At 38.0% G+C, this 17,423-nt stretch overlaps 2 protein-coding genes across 2 annotated transcripts in view; both read left to right on the forward strand.

The window, feature by feature from the left end:
* Nucleotides 1–1,079: 1,079 nt before the first annotated feature.
* slc16a1a (solute carrier family 16 member 1a) lies at nt 1,080–5,539 on the forward strand. Its single transcript, XM_037679456.1, has 4 exons — nt 1,080–1,316; nt 4,038–4,181; nt 4,262–5,035; nt 5,122–5,539. The coding sequence occupies exons 1-4, from the start codon at nt 1,100–1,102 to the stop codon at nt 5,346–5,348; spliced, it is 1,362 nt and encodes a 453-aa protein (XP_037535384.1). The 5' UTR covers nt 1,080–1,099; the 3' UTR covers nt 5,349–5,539.
* A 1,176-nt stretch (nt 5,540–6,715) lies between these two features.
* sycp1 (synaptonemal complex protein 1) overlaps nt 6,716–17,423 on the forward strand; it is a 21,683-nt gene continuing 10,975 nt past the window's right edge. The window contains exons 1-28 of the mRNA XM_037679841.1: nt 6,716–6,783; nt 8,954–9,077; nt 9,406–9,490; nt 9,579–9,622; nt 9,722–9,886; nt 9,988–10,055; nt 10,207–10,280; nt 10,368–10,426; nt 12,371–12,437; nt 12,636–12,709; nt 13,218–13,326; nt 14,078–14,172; nt 14,244–14,428; nt 14,521–14,588; nt 14,662–14,723; nt 14,847–14,963; nt 15,047–15,150; nt 15,233–15,349; nt 15,430–15,511; nt 15,608–15,670; nt 15,755–15,817; nt 15,922–15,984; nt 16,080–16,196; nt 16,274–16,384; nt 16,461–16,553; nt 16,631–16,705; nt 16,824–16,910; nt 16,990–17,115. Coding sequence (XP_037535769.1) covers nt 6,716–6,783; nt 8,954–9,077; nt 9,406–9,490; nt 9,579–9,622; nt 9,722–9,886; nt 9,988–10,055; nt 10,207–10,280; nt 10,368–10,426; nt 12,371–12,437; nt 12,636–12,709; nt 13,218–13,326; nt 14,078–14,172; nt 14,244–14,428; nt 14,521–14,588; nt 14,662–14,723; nt 14,847–14,963; nt 15,047–15,150; nt 15,233–15,349; nt 15,430–15,511; nt 15,608–15,670; nt 15,755–15,817; nt 15,922–15,984; nt 16,080–16,196; nt 16,274–16,384; nt 16,461–16,553; nt 16,631–16,705; nt 16,824–16,910; nt 16,990–17,115 — 2,565 coding nt within the window. The remainder of the gene's footprint in view (nt 6,784–8,953; nt 9,078–9,405; nt 9,491–9,578; nt 9,623–9,721; nt 9,887–9,987; nt 10,056–10,206; nt 10,281–10,367; nt 10,427–12,370; nt 12,438–12,635; nt 12,710–13,217; nt 13,327–14,077; nt 14,173–14,243; nt 14,429–14,520; nt 14,589–14,661; nt 14,724–14,846; nt 14,964–15,046; nt 15,151–15,232; nt 15,350–15,429; nt 15,512–15,607; nt 15,671–15,754; nt 15,818–15,921; nt 15,985–16,079; nt 16,197–16,273; nt 16,385–16,460; nt 16,554–16,630; nt 16,706–16,823; nt 16,911–16,989; nt 17,116–17,423) is intronic.

Genomic DNA, 17,423 nt, shown 5'->3' on the forward strand with positions numbered 1-17,423 from the left:
TGGGGGTCGATAAAAACTATAAGGACCATTTCAACCTTAGAGAGCACAAATGTTTTATTGTCCAAGAGAACCTTGAACAGCAACAAGGATCCAATATTGCTCATTGTATGAAACACAAACAACCACTTAATGTTAAATAATGTTGCTGCATGTTATATATATGCAAATTCCATTACGTGTACCCAAGTGGTAACTAAATCGCTCTGAGTGAACAGATAATAAAAGGATCAAAGAGATTCTGAGAGTTCTTATTTCTCTCTCCTATCTATTGTTTCTGTAGAACAATACAGGAGGCACATTTACAGCTGCACAGCAGCAGCTAAAATCCCAGCTCAATAACAGGTTATTTTATACATTAAATATTCACTACTTGCTGCACACAACTGGCTTATCCAATAAGTTTTCAGAGCACTAAACCAATTCATCAACTAAATCAAGTCCTTCTTGGCTGAAAAACACTATATTATCACCCACTCTGGAGCACAGCCCTGGGCAATCGAGCAGTGTGAATTCAACGTGCTTTCATGATCTGATCAATGTTCTCCCTGGATAGTCTCCCCTGTGTAAACAATACAGTAAGCAGTTTGACTCTGCAGATGGACTCTTATTCATCACCTCTAAAGTGAAACTGTGGGGGATCGGTGGCTGAGAGCTCAGCGAACACACATGGAGAGCAATTCAAAGCAAAGCAGGACCAGAAGCAGAACCCCTGCTCTTAAACTCTGCTGTTATTGACTAAGTGGTAAAATCTGGTTCTTTTTCATGAATACCTGAACTCTCAGCAAATCAGGGGTACAAAGAAGTAGAGGTCAGGATAAGAAGCAGTATTATTAGTGGCATGCCGATGTTTAGTGCAACACAAGAGCCTTCACAGTTTGGTCTAACCAGTCAGAAGACTTTATATACAAAAGTCTCAGGTTTTCTTAAAGTCCAAAACTTCTTTAGCTTTTTTTTTTGTCACAGATAATAAACTAGGAAGTGTTTAAACATCTGAGCTGTTTTTAGCAAGTTCTACTAAACCATCAACTAGTTTACTATATTAATTAAAGTATTTTGATTGTTTATTTTCCCCAATGCAGGCTATCATACCTGAGGAAAAATGCCAGTTGCCATTGGTGGGCCTCAGGGATACACACCCCCTGAGGGTGGCTGGGGTTGGATGGTGGTAGTTGGGGCCTTCATTTCTATTGGCTTCTCCTATGCGAGTGCCAAGTCGATCACTGTCTTCTTCAAGGAAATTGAGGTGATCTTCAATGCCAGCAGCAGTCAAGTGTCCTGGATCTCCTCCATCATGTTAGCAGTCACGTACGGCGGAGGTGAGCTGCAACCCAAAATACAAGCGGGCCGCCACACTTGGCTTTGTTAACACGTGACATTTAGCACATCAGGGCGCTTTATAGATTGAATCAATTTCTAGCTCTTAGCATGACTGTGAAAGATTAATTCCTGCTGTTTTTAGTTAAAAATCGATCTTTTTTTCTGAAATACAGACATAGAGAGGCTCTCACTCTCATGCTGTCCTGATTGAGGCCACATATTCTCACTCGGATAGAAAAGATAACATTTATAAACATGTTTAAACAAGTACGGGACTACTGTAACCCTTTTGTAGGGCTGTTGCAACACTATCTGTCTCAGGAAGACATAAATGGGTTTCAGTTTGTATCCCTGTGGCTTGTTTTCCCTCACTCTTTGAGAGAGGACGACCACCAGGGAGTTAGGGATCTTGCAGTAATGATGAGATGAATGAGACTTCAAGTGTTACCACACACTTCTGGACGGTCAGGTGGCGATAAGTCTTCATTCATGAGCCTATAAAGAGCATCTGTTCTAAAGTCTCACCACTGTAGTTACATTTTCTTAAATGCATAGTAAACTGTAAAACTTGTCAATAAGTTATCTGAAGTATCGGAAGTTAAAAAAAGTTGTTTTATTGACAAGAATAATATATCACTATATTAAAAAAAATACTAATCCCGACAGCAGTGCACAATTTATAGCATCGACAAGCCACAAACAGTAAAAGTTAGCATAGTTGTTTAAGTTAGCTTTGCATCTGTTGCACTGCACTGTGGCGAGAGAGAAAAAGCTGAATTTGCTTCATAAATAAAAAAAATAAAAAACACAAAGCTGTCACATGTCTATTAAAAACTAAAAAGCAAGTAAAGCACCTTAGCCACGCCAAAGCCGAATTACTGTACGACGGAAGTAAAGTGCTTTAAGGAATCAATGCTGCTTAGTGTTCAGCAACTTGTTCCCCCTAACGTACATGCTGTTAAACCTGGTTGTGGAGTTTGGCTGCAAGAATAGTTGATTTGCAGATAAGTTTACAGGCTGAAGTAAAGGTTTAATACTTCCAAGAGTAAAATGATGGGCCCCACTTAGCTGTCGTCAGCTCTGCAGACATCCTGACAAGCTACAACCTGTGGTGGTCTCAATGTACAGACAGGTGACAGCAGGAACACCCGTAACCTTTTACTCATCTGGCACTCGCATGCTTTGGGTCCACTTGTCCCCTTAGAGGATATAGTCTCCACAAATCAATACAAAGTTGTTCTGAGACATCACCTTTATCCACTCATGAAGGATCTCTACCCTGAAAGGAACTGTCTCCTGCTGGATGACGATACCCACAGGATGTGAGGAGGCAACTAATGGTTTGATATGAAAATTACCGTAGAGACATGTTACGCTTTTCACAGTCAACAGATTGCAACACAACTGAATATTAGTGTGGCTATTCTTCAGGAAGAATTACGTTTTGTCATATCGGTAAAATTCCCGACTCATAAAATCAACATTAGTAGTTGCAACATCTGCTCTGGAAGCGCCGAACAACCCTTTTTAATTTGGTGCCCATCTGTACATGTTCAGGTGCAACACTGTTAATTATTGTACAAATTAAAATGCAAACAAATACGAATGGCAGCTATAGCTTCGCACGGCTCTCGAACTGAGAACGCAGCGAGGAAATGTTTTCCTTTTCTTTGCAGCGCTGTGGGATGACAGCTGAATCTGTTCCCATCTGCATGTTAACATTCTCAGCACACCAGCAGGAGAAGTTCATTAAAAACCTACTGTTGCCTACCCCTGTACTCCTTCAATTTTTGATTCATTATATTCATAATATTCTACATTGGTTTGTCTCCAACCTTTATATCCTAAGCAACCCTCCCTGCAAAGTGGAAGGAAAGAACTCATTGTTTTTCATGAAGACTGCCTGCATTACAATTTAAAAACCCTTTGTCTTGCATCGTGCTGGCAAATGAGTCTGGACAACCTCTAAACAAAAACTGTCAGTTTCCATTTAGGCTCATTGGGGACTGCAGGGATTTGGCAGGAAGGCAGAAGTGTCTTCCATGTGGAGCCTCATACTCATTTAGGCTGATGGTTATAAGTTGGAGATGAAGCCGGTGTTTTGCTACCTGAACTCTACATGCATTTTAGTCATTTGTCTGCAAGTCATAGTAATTTTCTTTTGAGCTGACGTTGAACCCCATCCTAATAAGTTGATTCACTATTGCCTCATTCACCAGGTTTCTTTCTAACTGGTGCACCAGGTGCCAAAACTGATAAAGGGAGAGAAAGAGAAATATTTCTGTTATTGTATCTTCCATGCGCACATCGGTGCCAAAAATCCACTCCTCGCCACCACAAAGCACACGCAGACACAAAAACTGCACCTTCTTTTCTGACCTGAGATTTGTTCCATTTTAATTTGAAGCGCTTCTAAGTTCATTAAAGAAAGGAAATCTCTGTATGTTTGTATGAATTACAAAATCAAAGACATAATTATTTAATTGCAGAGTTTGTGGTTCTTCTGACAGATCCCAATATTAATGGCAGGAGAGCACATCTGCTGCAGTGCACCACTGGCACAATTGATTGAAGAAGCTGTTTGAAATTGCAGAGCAACTGCTGTAGCAATGATGCCCCCTGGTGGTTAAATGCAAAACTGCATGCTGTATTTCTAAATCAAACTGTATTTGTGTTTTTGTGTGTGTGTGTGTGTGTGTGTGTGTGTGTGCAATCTTCAGGTCCAATCAGCAGCGTCCTGGTTAACAAATATGGGAGTCGTCCTGTCATGATGACAGGAGGTTGTCTGTCTGGAATAGGTTTTGTTGCTGCCTCTTTTTGTAACTCTGTGGAAGCACTCTACTTCTGTGTTGGTGTGATGGGAGGTAAGTTTAAGTTTCTATATTGTGTTTTATTTGGTTAGGTTGCAATCAAGTGTTCTTACATTTACATGCTTTTTTTTCAGGCCTGGGATTGTCCTTTAACCTCAACCCTGCACTTACTATGATTGGAAAGTACTTCTTCAAGAAGCGACCTATAGCTAACGGGATTGCTATGGCTGGGAGCCCTGTGTTTCTCTCCACCTTGGCTCCTCTTAACACCTGGTTCTATGACCAGTTTGGCTGGAGAGGAAGTTTTTTGATCCTGGGCGGCCTGCTCCTCAACTGCTGTGTTGCTGGTGCCCTCATGCGACCTATAGGACCCAAACCCAAACCTGCAGAAGCGAGCACAGAGAGGAAGACTGTAGTGCAGACCATTAACAGCTTCATTGACCTCTCTTTGTTTAAGCACCGTGGATTTTTGCTCTACATTATGGGAAATGTTGTCATGTTGTTTGGTCTTTTTGCACCACTGGTGTTCCTTTCTAATTATGCAAAGAGCAAAGATATTCCGAAGGAGAAGGCGGCTTTTTTACTCTCCGTGTTGGCCATTGTTGATATGGTTGCTCGGCCCTCGATGGGCATTGTAGCCAACACCAAGTGGGTCCGGCCCAGGATACAGTACTACTTTGCTGCCTCTGTGTTGTATAATGGTGTCTGTCACGTTCTAGCTCCACTATCAGTGGACTACAAAGGCTTTATTATTTATGCCTGCTTTTTTGGCTTTGCTTTCGGTTGGCTGAGCTCAGTGCTGTTTGAGACCTTGATGGATCTAGTGGGAGCCCAGCGCTTTTCAAGTGCCGTTGGGCTGGTCACTATTATGGAGTGTGCCCCTGTGTTGTTAGGCCCCCCGTTGCTTGGTGAGTACACAATCCACCACCTGACTACATTTAATGCCACATTAAACCAATATAGAATTGTAACCTTTTCCTTGTTTGTTTCACAGGAAAGTTCAAAGATATCTACCATGATTACAAGTACACGTACCAGGGCTGTGGGATTGTCCTCATCATTTCCAGCGTGTTCTTATTTGTGGGGATGGGAATCAACTATCGACTGTTGGACAAGGAGAAGAAGGAGGAGGAGAGGCGGGCCAGGATGGGAGTTAGGGAACCAAAGCCCAGTTCTGGTAGTGATGGTGTTGAGGTTAAGAATACAGAAGACACTGTCTAGTGCTCCACACCTTATCAGCATGTGATTCTGGACAAATAAATTCTTTAAAGTGTGGTCTGTGAAATATGCTTACCATCAGCAAGCTTCTTTATTTCATGTTATGCTCTTTCAGAAGACTGTCAGTAAATGTATTTAACAAACAAAAAAAAAAGGTTAAATCATGCCATCTGGACCAGTTTAAGTGAGAAACGTGTCCATGCAGAAGACGTCATCAGTCTGTGGCCTGTCAACCAGATCTGTCCCATAAGTCTTCATTGCCTTTTCAAGCCAACCTCCATCTCAGAAATAGACTTTTAACACATGCAAACAGGGCCCACCCATCCACATCAATCATCATGTATAACAATAAAAAGTTTTAGACCATATGGCCAACTTGCAACTGTTTGTTAAGCATTTACACACTTATTAAAACCCTTTAGGTTCTAGTCAAAACATAACATGAAATACCTCTAATATGCAGTGAAACCAGTGAGTAACATTCACACTTGCTTGGATTTTACTAGGTAAATGGTGATAAGGCATTCCATATAGTCAAGTATGTAACAAACTCTTCTAAATCTAATGTAGTCTCCTGTTGTACTCTGTGTTTTAACATTTAGACACCTATCAGTTGTTGTTTTATTAGACAGGATTTTAGGTTTTGAAAGAAACACTTCCTGTTGTAGTGTCCACATGTTTGTATCTCACTCTGCCACAAAGACCTCACGACACAGGGCTTTTGATTTGTCACTCAGACTTTATATCTTAATGATATTAAAGCAAGTTTTAAATTTTGCTAGTTTATTTTTGTATACCTATACTTTGTCTGTTATGAATTATCCAGTGGTTAAAAAAAAAAACCCTTTATGCACAGCTTTGTGTGTTAACGTGATAGAAAACTATAACATGTATTGTGTACATATGAAACCTACAGAGACAAATAAATTCACATTTAAATAAGAGATGTTGTTGACATTCTTTTGTTCTTACTTTTTTATTATTATTTGTAAGTTTTACAGAAATGTTACAAAAACTAATGACCCATCCATCCATCCATTATCTTTTACCTGCTTCTTCCATTTTGGATCACGGGGGTCGCTGGTGCTCATGTCCAGCAATTACTGAGGTCAATTTGTCCTAAGCAACCCTAACTACAGGATTTGTCAAAAAAGAAAGTCTTGATCTGTTAAGCCAATAAACATAAAGCTTGCTGCTCAATAAGACAATGGAGTTAGATGAGCAGGGTGGTGCAGTTGGTAGAGCTGCCGCCGCCTCTCAGTGGATCAAATCCCACCCGAGGGCTTTTCAGGGTGGAGTTTGCATGTTCTCTGTGCATGCATAGGTTTTCTTCAGATACTGCGGTTTCCTCCCACAGACCAAAAACACACATGTTAGGTTTGATTGACAACTCTAAATCAGAGGTTCTCAAACTTTCGGGCTCAGGGACCCCTAACAGGTGAGAAAAAGTTTCAGGGACCCCCTCATAACCCTCATGTTTATTAAATAATTGTCTTCAATTTGTGTCTTGAATGCAATGGAAATATTTGTGTAACATAAATACTTATAATCTGTTCTTTAATAGTGTTAAAACTATTTTTATACTTTTAAACATGGGCTATTCTTCATTAATAAACAAAATGTTTAATTTCAACTTCCAAAAATTACAGTTTTAAGGAAATTAACTGTATCAAAACCCACTTTAAAACATTATTTATTCACATAATGAACACAATAAATGTATTGCCATGTCTTCAAATTATTACAGAAAACGTTTTACATAAAACTGAACAGCATCATAACAGCAGTAGTCGTACCAAGTACCGGGGCTTAATTTGTAAACTGGTCTATGCTGGAATGAAAATAGTGGGTGAGGCGGGGTGTTGGTGAGGGAGTCTGGGGTTCCCCCCAGCAAATTCTGAATGAAGTCGATACGATTTCCTGCATTTTTGTGTATTTTAATAAGTTATTAAACATCTACGTGCTTGTAAAAAAAAAAAAAAACGTTTTTCTTTTCTTTTTTTTGTGTGCGGACCCCAAGCACCGGCTCGTGGACCCAGGGTGGTCCGGGGACCCTAGATTGAGAGCCGCTGCTCTAAATTGTTCCTATTGTTCCTAGGTGTGAGTGAGAGAGTGAATGGTTGTCTCATTTGTCTCTGATCTCTGGGATGGACTGGAGACATGTCCAGGGTGTCCCCCGTCTCTCACACAGTGATGGGTGGACATGGGCACCAGTCACCCCTGCGACCTGAAAAGGAAGAAACTGGTAAAGACAATGGATGGATGGATGGATGGAAGTTAGATGATTAAAATATTTTACTTACAAATTGTAAAGTGTGCATATTTAATTAGAAATTATTTGAAGGAGAACACAAAAGCTGGCAGCCTGAGTCACCACCTCTGCCAGAACCTGTGCCCACATCCCAAGCCCATAAAATATAAAAATGAAATGAATAAGCATAAATAAAGAAGATGAATGTGTTTCATGTCAGAAATACTCCTCATTATGACTTATTATTTCAGTGGTTTTAAAGATGTTTGCTCTGTTTATTATAAAGTTGAAGGGACACATTCTGGCAGGTTCTGAGTCTGAAGCTGTGTCCTCCATTAGTCCTCTGAAATAAAATCTAGATCTGCTGCTGGGAATACAGTATCTTAATTATGGAAAAACTCGTGTACTCCACAGGCAGAATCTGGGGATCCTGCTTCTACCAGTGGAGTACTCTAGTGCCATGTGCTTAATGGAGAAAACAGAATAAACAGTAAACAGAATATGGGTTTGGAAGCTTGAAGGGGATATTTAGATTCAATGCAAATGTTATTTATGGTTCTGGAGATCTGTTTTATTTAATGCATTTAAAAAAGTTTTATCATATATAATCATACATTAATTAAAACGTGAAACTATTTTGAGGTTTAATTTGGTTGAAGTCGAGCATGCTTTCCTGATTTGTGCGCGCTCCCAAGCCTGGGGTCACGAATTATTTGGGGGATAATTAATTTGGCGCAACACCTGTTCTTCAAAGTACCGCAGGAAGTGTATATCCTGATCAGCGCAACATGCTGTACAGAGAAAAAAACAAAAAACAAAACATATACAAGGAAATAAATGCGTTTATTTCCCAATATAACAATTAACAGCTTTTGAATGCACTTTTTTAAAATTATTTATCGCTCTTGTCCGATAATGGATTTAGCCCACTCAAACCCCTTTAACAGACGTTGCGGTAGGGCTTACGTCATCGCAACTTTAAACGTTCTCTCCTCGCGCGCGCTGTTCCAGAGCATCCGTTAGTTTGAGCAGGTAAAGTGAAAACGCAGTTCAATATTTGCTTCTTATTTTTATGTTTGACTCGGTGTTTTTTTTTTTTTTTGTTATTGTGACTTATCTGGGTAATTTTAACTAATAGCTATATCTCGCGTCAACTGCAGTAAAACTGGTTAGCTAAAACCGACATTACCCACCTAGCTGGTAGGTAGCTAAACTGTCTTGACGGTTAAATTAGTCAAGAAACCACAAAATACTGAAGGTAAACCCGACTTTTTTTTCTTCTTCACATTTTTTAAGCACTTCGGGTTGTAAAGTAATTTTAAGCAACAGGCTGTCAATGCTTTTGTGTCTGTTTTAGGATGGACAGGAGCTTTAAATTCAAGCTGCTGATGCCCCCCAGAGCCAGCAACGGTCAGGTAAACGCAGTTCGACCTCAGGAAATAGCTGAAAACTCTGGTGATTTTCTGAATACCACACATCCGGTAAGTTATTGAATAAACTTGACTATAATTATCTTTAACCGTGTATTCACTTATAATGTCGTTGGAATTGTACCTGTAGCTAAACATGGCCACCAGCTCCAAATGTTCCTATAAAATAATGTTTGAACCAGAGAAACATGTTTATAGCAGCTATTATTCCTGTTAGTTTCATGGTTTAACCACGTATTTCCCAATTTTTATATTGCTATCTTTAACTTTTTGGACTTTTGTTAAAAATTCTGAATATTTCATCCCTTTTTTAAGTTAAATGCAATATAATAAAAAATAAAAAAAAACCAGCAAATTAAGTTTTAATGCTCTTTTTCAGGGTTATAATTTATGCCACAACAAAGAGCAGATCATGCCTTTTGTCAATAAAAGTGTGGTTGCACCATCTAAACCATCCATACAAGGTATATTTTATCTGACAATAACTGTAATAAAAATCCCTGTGAGTGTCATGCATATTTTGATGAACTAATTACTAATTCTTTTCTAAAGACTTCCCTAAGATGAAAGCTTTGTCACCACTGGAAAAGGAAGTGGTAATATTTTTATTCTGTCCACTTGGCCTACTTTTGGATCACAAATTGTTTATTGTTAAGTGTGTCTGTTAACTTCCTACTATTGTGAATATTCCCCAGAATAATTGCAATCCCGGTGAGCTTTATACCAAGCTGTTTGATGAAGTAGAAAAGATAAAGTGCTGGAAGTTCAAAGTTGACACTGACACAGTCCAGAAAGAAAGAAGTCTCCAAGATAATAAAAGAACAATTGAAACTCAACGCCAAGCCATTCAGGAATTGCAGGTGTGCATCTGAGAAGCTGTTTTTTTGTCTTTTCATCTCTCATCCCACATACTGTGATGATTTTTTAAGGCTCATTGATCTTAAGTATTTTATCTCTACAGTTTGGCAATGAAAGTCTTAGCATAAAGCTGGAAGAGCAAATAAGTGAAAATGAAGATCTAAGAAACAAGTATGTCTGTTTGAAATTGGAAAGCTCACACCAGACACATACTTTATGCAAAATTTATATAAACATAAAAATCTGTTTGGAAAATGCAAATACCGTGTTTCTGCAACTGCTTTTCTAACAGTAAAATTCATTGTTTCTGCTTTACATACAGAAACAATGCAACAAGGAACTTGTGTAATATTCTCAAAGAAACCTTTCAGTGGTCCACTGACAAAATGCATTTATGTAAGTAAATGTATATTTTGTTTTCTATCAGCCCCAGTATCAAAGGTATAAAAAAAATTAATGAAATAACACATAACTTTTCTGTAGTTGAATCTGAAAGAGAAGAAACTCATCGCCTCTACATGGAAAATAGTGAACGGATTCAGGTAAAACACTACTAAATTTACATCCATCCATTATTTTACCATCTTTTTCCTTTGTTTGGGTCGTGGGGGTCACTGTTGCCCATATCCAGGAGAAACTTTGTGAGAGGCGGGGTACGCCCTGGACAGGTCTCCAGTCCATCAAAGGGACACATAGAGACAAACAACCATTTGCACCTAGAGACTAGGCCTGTCATAATAAACAATAAATCAATTAATCGCATGATGAATGAAAATTATCTACCTCATTTTCATTTACCGGCTTTATCATTTGTTCGTGTCTCTTTTCTGCTGATGACAGCTCAACTCCAGTGCTCTTCACTGATCCCTCCCTTTCTCTTTAAAATCAATTTTAACCGTCCAAAATCTTGTTTTTGGATCGTTAAAAGCAGCTAAGCTGAGAAGCTAAGCTAACAGGCCAACCTCGGGAATAAACCTTCATCTTGTCGAGCTCCAAAATTCACGGTTGAAACCCGTGCCTTTGTGTAAAAAGTTGTTTTTCTCTGCAAAAAGAAGCTGAGAAGTTGTTTTCTGATTTTTAATTAAAAGCTTTGTGTGAAAAATTCTATGCTAAAGAGCGCAAATCACCGAGCGTCCGCCATGTCAGCCCATGTCAGCCCATGTCAGCCCATGTCACGTCAAAGGCCCTCCCTCCCTTTTTTCTTAAAGAGACATGCTGCTCAACTATCCATCCTTTAATAATAATAATAATACTTTATTTATAAAGCACTTTAAAACAACCACAGCTGCCACAAAGTGCTGTACATATAAAATCAGGAACATTTAAACACATAAAACAGTTGTTAAAACATTAAGATCAATAAAAAATAATAAAAACAGTGCAGAGCAAAATTCAGTCTGTGCTGAAAGCCAGGGAGTAAAAGTGTGTTTTTAAAAGAGTTTTAAAACTGGACAGTGAAGGGGCTTGTCTGATGGGAGGAGGAAGATCGTTCCACAGTCTTGGAGCAGCAACAGAAAAAGCTTTGTCCCCTCTGAGCCTCCGTTTAGACCTCGGCACCTCCAGGAGCAGCTGATCAGCTGATCTGAGGCACCGCAGGTTTGGTTCAAACAGTCTTATACTGCCATCAGGGAGTCAAAAATGGTACTACACTCCAAACAACTCAACATTTCTTCTAAAATTTGCCAATTAATCATTGTTAAATTTCAAACAATATTATCGTTTATCGCAATAATTTCTGAGACAATTAATCGCCCAGCAAAATTTGTTATCTTGACAGGCCTACTAGAGACAATTTAGTGTTACCAGTTAGCCTAACATGAATGTTTTTGGTCTTTGGGAGAAAACCGAAGAAAAAGTTTACTAAGAGAACATGCAAACTCTACCCAGAAACTAAATTACCAACTTTCATTCAACCTTTAACCTTGAACAGGTTAGTCTCATTGAGCCTCGAGGACTCGTTTACAAGAGAGACCTGTTTCAAAGATCTCATGGTTCATTCTGCTGCATGTCTCCAGTCAGAACACAAGCCTATGAGCCCAATCGTTGCTGCTCATGCACACACAACCTCTCCTCTGCTCCCTCCATCCTCCTCCCCCCAGCTGTGGGTTGGGAGGGGGTGCGAGCACACAGGATGTGCTGCCTCACAGAGGCCTCTGCTCAGCTCGGCCTCCCCGGCTAAGTCCTGCTGAGGTTGAACAGCAGCTCTTTGGATCCGAGCCACCCCAGGGGTGACCCAGAGAAAAACTTGTATGTGGGTGATGGCAGCAGGGGCTCCACGATGACCACAGCACAGAGTACATGCTCGCCCGCTCTCAGAGCGCTGCTCAGCTGCACAGATTAATGACACATAAAAACACGAGTCTGAAGCTGAATTTGGACTGTTCAGTGGGGGTGGGGGATTAAACTAATTTACGGTATATTTTGTTAAATGTGTTAATAATGCTTTTGGTTTAGAGGCTGTGCTCATAAATGACTTTGTCTTATAGAAATTAATTGAAGAATTTGAGAGCCTTCGGATTCGAGTAGAAGCTGATCAACAAGAGATGCAAAAAGGTACAAACATATTGTACGGTACACTGAAACAATATACTCACACATTACTTTTGCATTTTTACTATATATTATGGTTATTGTTTTCAATTATATAGTAATTATTTCTTTAAACCTTAAAATGTTTTTTTATGATGTAAGTGAAGTGGTTGAAGTGGAAGACTTTATGCACAAGATTTGATCATTGAATGTTTGTTTCAGTCAAAGAGGGCTTGCTGGAGTTTGAAGACCTGAAAGAAACATACAAACAAGAGCATGCTATGAAAAATGAAGAGGTTAGTATTTTAAACTCCTTTCATTTTTAAGGACTTTTAGCATTAAACTTGTTACCAAAAGTTTTTAAACCAATATTAAGAATTAGGGATATTCCAATTATTTCTTTCTTTCCAAGCCATTTAAGCTACGTTAGTGTTAAAGCGTTAGCTGGGTGAGTGAGTATTTCATTCAAAGTGCTAGGATTTTATAGCTCTGACACTACTACCATAAGAAATACCTGAATGTCAAATGTTTAAAGTAGCTAGTGAACTGCTCTCATTTTATATTTTAAAAGACTTCCATTCTGCAGACATGTTGGCACTTTACATCACAATGTTTTACAGCAGCAGTATTACAACACAGAACCAAACCATGAACTAAACCATAAAACTATGGATCAAAGACAGAGATCGAGTATTTTCAGCTACTGCAGTACCAATCAGTGAAAAATGGCTTGATCAGAACCCCAGTTCAGAGGTTGAGATCAGCTTAGGTCAGTCTTAATACGAATTTTTATTGTGTTCACAGATTACGAAGCTTCAAACAAAAGTTAAGGATAAGAAGGAGGAGCTACACAAAGTCCTGTTTGACCTCAATGAAGCTCAGAAGAACTGTGGGCAGCTTCAAGACTTAACAAGTGAGATTCTGGCTACATTTTGAGTTGACTGAGTACATCCATCCATCCATTATCTTTTACCCGCTTCTTCCATTTTGGGTCACGGGGGTCGCCGGTGCCCATGTCCAGCAATCACAGTGCGAGAGGCGGGGTACATCCTGGATGGGTCGCAAGTCCATCACAGTTTTTTTTAGAACTAACACTTTACATTTACATTGTTCTGTGCTGTGTTGCCAGATAGAGTCGAGGTTTTCTAGCACAAAAATCTGTTAAAAACTACCACATCACACAAAAATCTGCCCAATCAATATATTATTACAGTATATTTACTGTTTGTACATGAACACACATCAGTACAAGCCAAGGTAATTCAACAATATGTGGCAAAACGTAACAATCCAACAAAAATCTTCCCAGAGTTCCCAGCAAAATCATAATGAAAACTGCCCAATTGGCAGTAACTTGCCCAGTCTGGCAACACTGATTCTATGTAAGGTTTGGGTGCAAATTTCCACATTTTTTTGTCACTATAGTGTACATTTAGGCCTTAATTGATGACATTTATTACTTTATTCTAGGGACTTGATTAAAGAAATAGAAGCTGTCTTAATTACATTTAAAATTTTCAGTCACTTGTCTTTTTTCAACAAACAGGCATTTTGAAATGATCAAATTTATCAACAAATACTTGTATTATTTATCTATTTTTTCAGTAACGCAATGAGTTTACTTTTCATTCCTAAAACAACATTTCATATTTACTACTTTACAGATCAACAAGTAGAACTCCTCACAAGCTTGAGAGCTGAAAAAGAATCCCTTCTTCAAAAACTGTACACTGCTGAGCAGCACTGTGCAGAAACTGAGGTGAGTATGTAAAAGGTTTTACTGTTCTTAATGAGCTTGGGCTCTCAAGCATTAACTTGCCTCCAAAAAAGAAAACACAGGAAACTATTGCTGCAGCCATGGAACAAAGTAAAAGGGAATATGAGGAGATCGTTCAAAGCAAAGATCTCAACATGCTGGAGCTCAGCAGAGCAAAGATTCAGCTGGCAGAGAAACTAGAGAAGACTGAAACAGTTCTTCAAGAGCTAAAGAACTCCCATGCTCTAGGGACACAGAGGTAGAATTAACTCAGGAACATTCTGTTTTTGTTCCAGACTAAATTTAAAGTTTTATTTATGTGTAAATTTTATTATTTTTTTCATTCTAAAGTGCCATGGATCTTAAAGCTCAACTAATGACAAACAGCGATGAACTTGAAAAGAGAACTAAACTTTTAGGTAGGTTCTTCTCTGAATTATAACACGTTTATTTGATGCTCCTCAAGACTAAAATGAGACTTTCACTCAACAGAAGAGATCAAGGAACAGACGGCAAAGCAAAGTGAAAATATCAAAATCCTTGAAGACAAATTGGTAAAATACATTTAATATCCTTGAGAGGTGTCTTTTTCATAATTTTTATTTTTTTTACTAAACTTTTCAGTCAAAAAACTACAGTTAATGACTCATGAACACTAAATGTTCCTGTTGTTTTAGGACACCAGATCAAAAGCTATTGAGTCTTTTAAGAGCAAGCTTGATGTCTATCAGGTTAGAATCACAGAACTTGTTGCTGAGCTTTCAGAGAAAACTGAAGAGATTGAGATGTTTAAGGTAATACAGACACTTCTTCCATCAATGAAATGGTTTGTTGTCAGCAATTCTTTGTTTCAACTCATTCTTTGTGGTTAAACAAGATCAAAACACAGGAGCTTGAAGGACAGTTTTCTGCTGAAATAAAGAAAAATAAAAAATTCACCTCTGAGATGGAGCAACTAAAGAGAGACATCTTGCAGCATGAGTAACTTTTGTTATTTATTTTAGTATTAATAATGTCATATTATGTTTGTGTTTCTTGATGTATTTTTTATGTCATCTTTAAGAGTCAAATATGAAGAGCTACTGGTCAATTTTGGCAAGATTCAGTCTGAGAAGACATTCGGTCAACAGGAGTTCAGCGGAGAAATTCAAAGACTGGAAGACGAAAACCAATGCTTAAGGTTTGTTTGTGTTCTGAGAGAATTAAGAGACTTGGCAATATTCAACTCCAATGTTACTACTTTATATTTCATTTAAATAGAAACGATGTCAAGAGCATTAAAAGCAAAATCCAAGGAAAATGTCAAGAAATTGAAATTGTGCAGAAACAAATTGAAGTAAAGGTAAGTTTTGTTGTTTAAAGTAGCAGTAATCACTAAAAACACGAGTTTAGAAAGCTGAACCCAGATAAATGATCAGTTTGTCCTTTTTTTGAACAGTGTGAGGATTTGCTGGAGAAAATCACACAAAAAGAGAAACAGATAAAATCTGTTGAAGCAAAGGTGAAAGAACTAAAACTGAAAATTAACAGTGCTGTCATCTACTACACATCCTATTAAATTAACATGAATTCACTGGTCTTTTAGCTTTGCAATCTCAGGAAGAAATTTGAAAATAAATTTCAAGTGCAAGAGGAGTACAAGAAAGAGGTTTTGATTTTTTTGTTGTTTTTCAAAATTAATGCCACTGAGTTATTTCATGATTTTATATTGAGCGGCCCTTTTATTCACTTGATCTTAAACTTCATTTTCAGAATAAACTGCTTAAAAAACAAATCACAAAGGAGACGGCTAAATCCAGTCATCTGGAAGTACTGGTAGGGAGGTTTTGCTTTTGTAGTTCTTGCAGTCGATATATTATGTAAAACATTTACCAGTAAGCTAACAGCAACTGTCTCATGTTTTTATTAAGATCGACAAGCTTCAGGAGGAGTCACAGAACCTGAAGAAACGAAAAGATGAAGAATGTCAAAAATTGCTTAAAGATCTTGATTCTAAATCAACTTCAACAGCAAACCTTGAAAATGAGGTAACTTTTCTGACATTACTCTGTTAATTGATCTTTTTTCACTGATGAACATAAAATAAGGACATTTTGTTTGGCAGATTCAAAAGCTCAGATTAACAGTAGCAGAATCCATTAGGAACAAGGAAGATGCAGAAATCAAGTGTCAGCACAAGATAGCAGATATGGTTGCACTGATGGAAAAACATAAAGTGGGTTAAAATAATTTACCTTTGTCATTATAAACAATGTGTTATTGCTGCATTCAAAGAGTTTATTTTTTCCTAGAGCCAATATGATCGTATGGTTGAAGAGAAGGATGCAGAGCTTAATGAAAACAAGAACAAAGAGATGGAGGCAGTTGCCAATGCAAAATCAATGGTGTGTCACCCCAAAACAATAACCAAACCAAAATAAAATTCATGAAAAGGTCATAATCTAATATTTCCATTCTATAGGAGGTGGACCTGTTAAAACAGAAAACAGAAAATGAACAGTTGAGGAAGCAGTTAAAGACCGAGGCAACAGAGAAGGTGTGTTCTGATTTAACATGTTTATTATATTTTGTTTGTTTCTTTGTGCTTTTATTTAGAAGAAGATTGTATAATGTCTTATAGACCATTCAGTGTTTCTAAAATGCTTTGCTTTTAGGAAACTCTACAGAAAGAACTCACTGATTTGAAGAATGAATTAACTACTGCTAAAATGAAACAGTTGTCCCAAGCTAGGAGCAAGCAGGTAAACTCAGCTGGCACAGTTAGCTTGAGCTGTCATCTTTTGTTTTTAACTAAGAAGTCTTTTTTTTTACATTCTACAGTCACCTGCCTCAAATTATATGTGGGGAAAAGGTCCCGAAACTCTTGAGAAATACAAGTTTGACTTCCAGACCAGAAAACCCAACAACAGCAGCAGTGCTGAGAGCACTGCAATAAGTAGGAAAGCTGTGAGTTTCTCTGTCAAATCCATCGAGTCTGATAAAACAGTTTTGTTTCAGACGGTCATAGTTGCTGATCTGGGTTTGAAAAAAAATTGTTACACTAACAAATTACATTCTTAAAAGGTATTACTTAAATACAGTAATAACTGAAAGGTTTTTTTTTTTACCTTTACAGAACTTTAAATAAACTTTTGGCTTTTTACATTAGCTCTTGGTAACTTTTCAACAACACTGGTTTCTTTTATTTATACCTACTGTTTCCAGGGCATGCAAGAAATGAAAAACAAAAAAGGATTTTTTAAATATAAATATAT

Source organism: Nematolebias whitei, chromosome 7 (assembly GCF_014905685.2).
Source record: "Nematolebias whitei isolate Nwh7 chromosome 7, NemWhi1, whole genome shotgun sequence".
Lineage (NCBI taxonomy): Eukaryota > Metazoa > Chordata > Actinopteri > Cyprinodontiformes > Rivulidae > Nematolebias > Nematolebias whitei.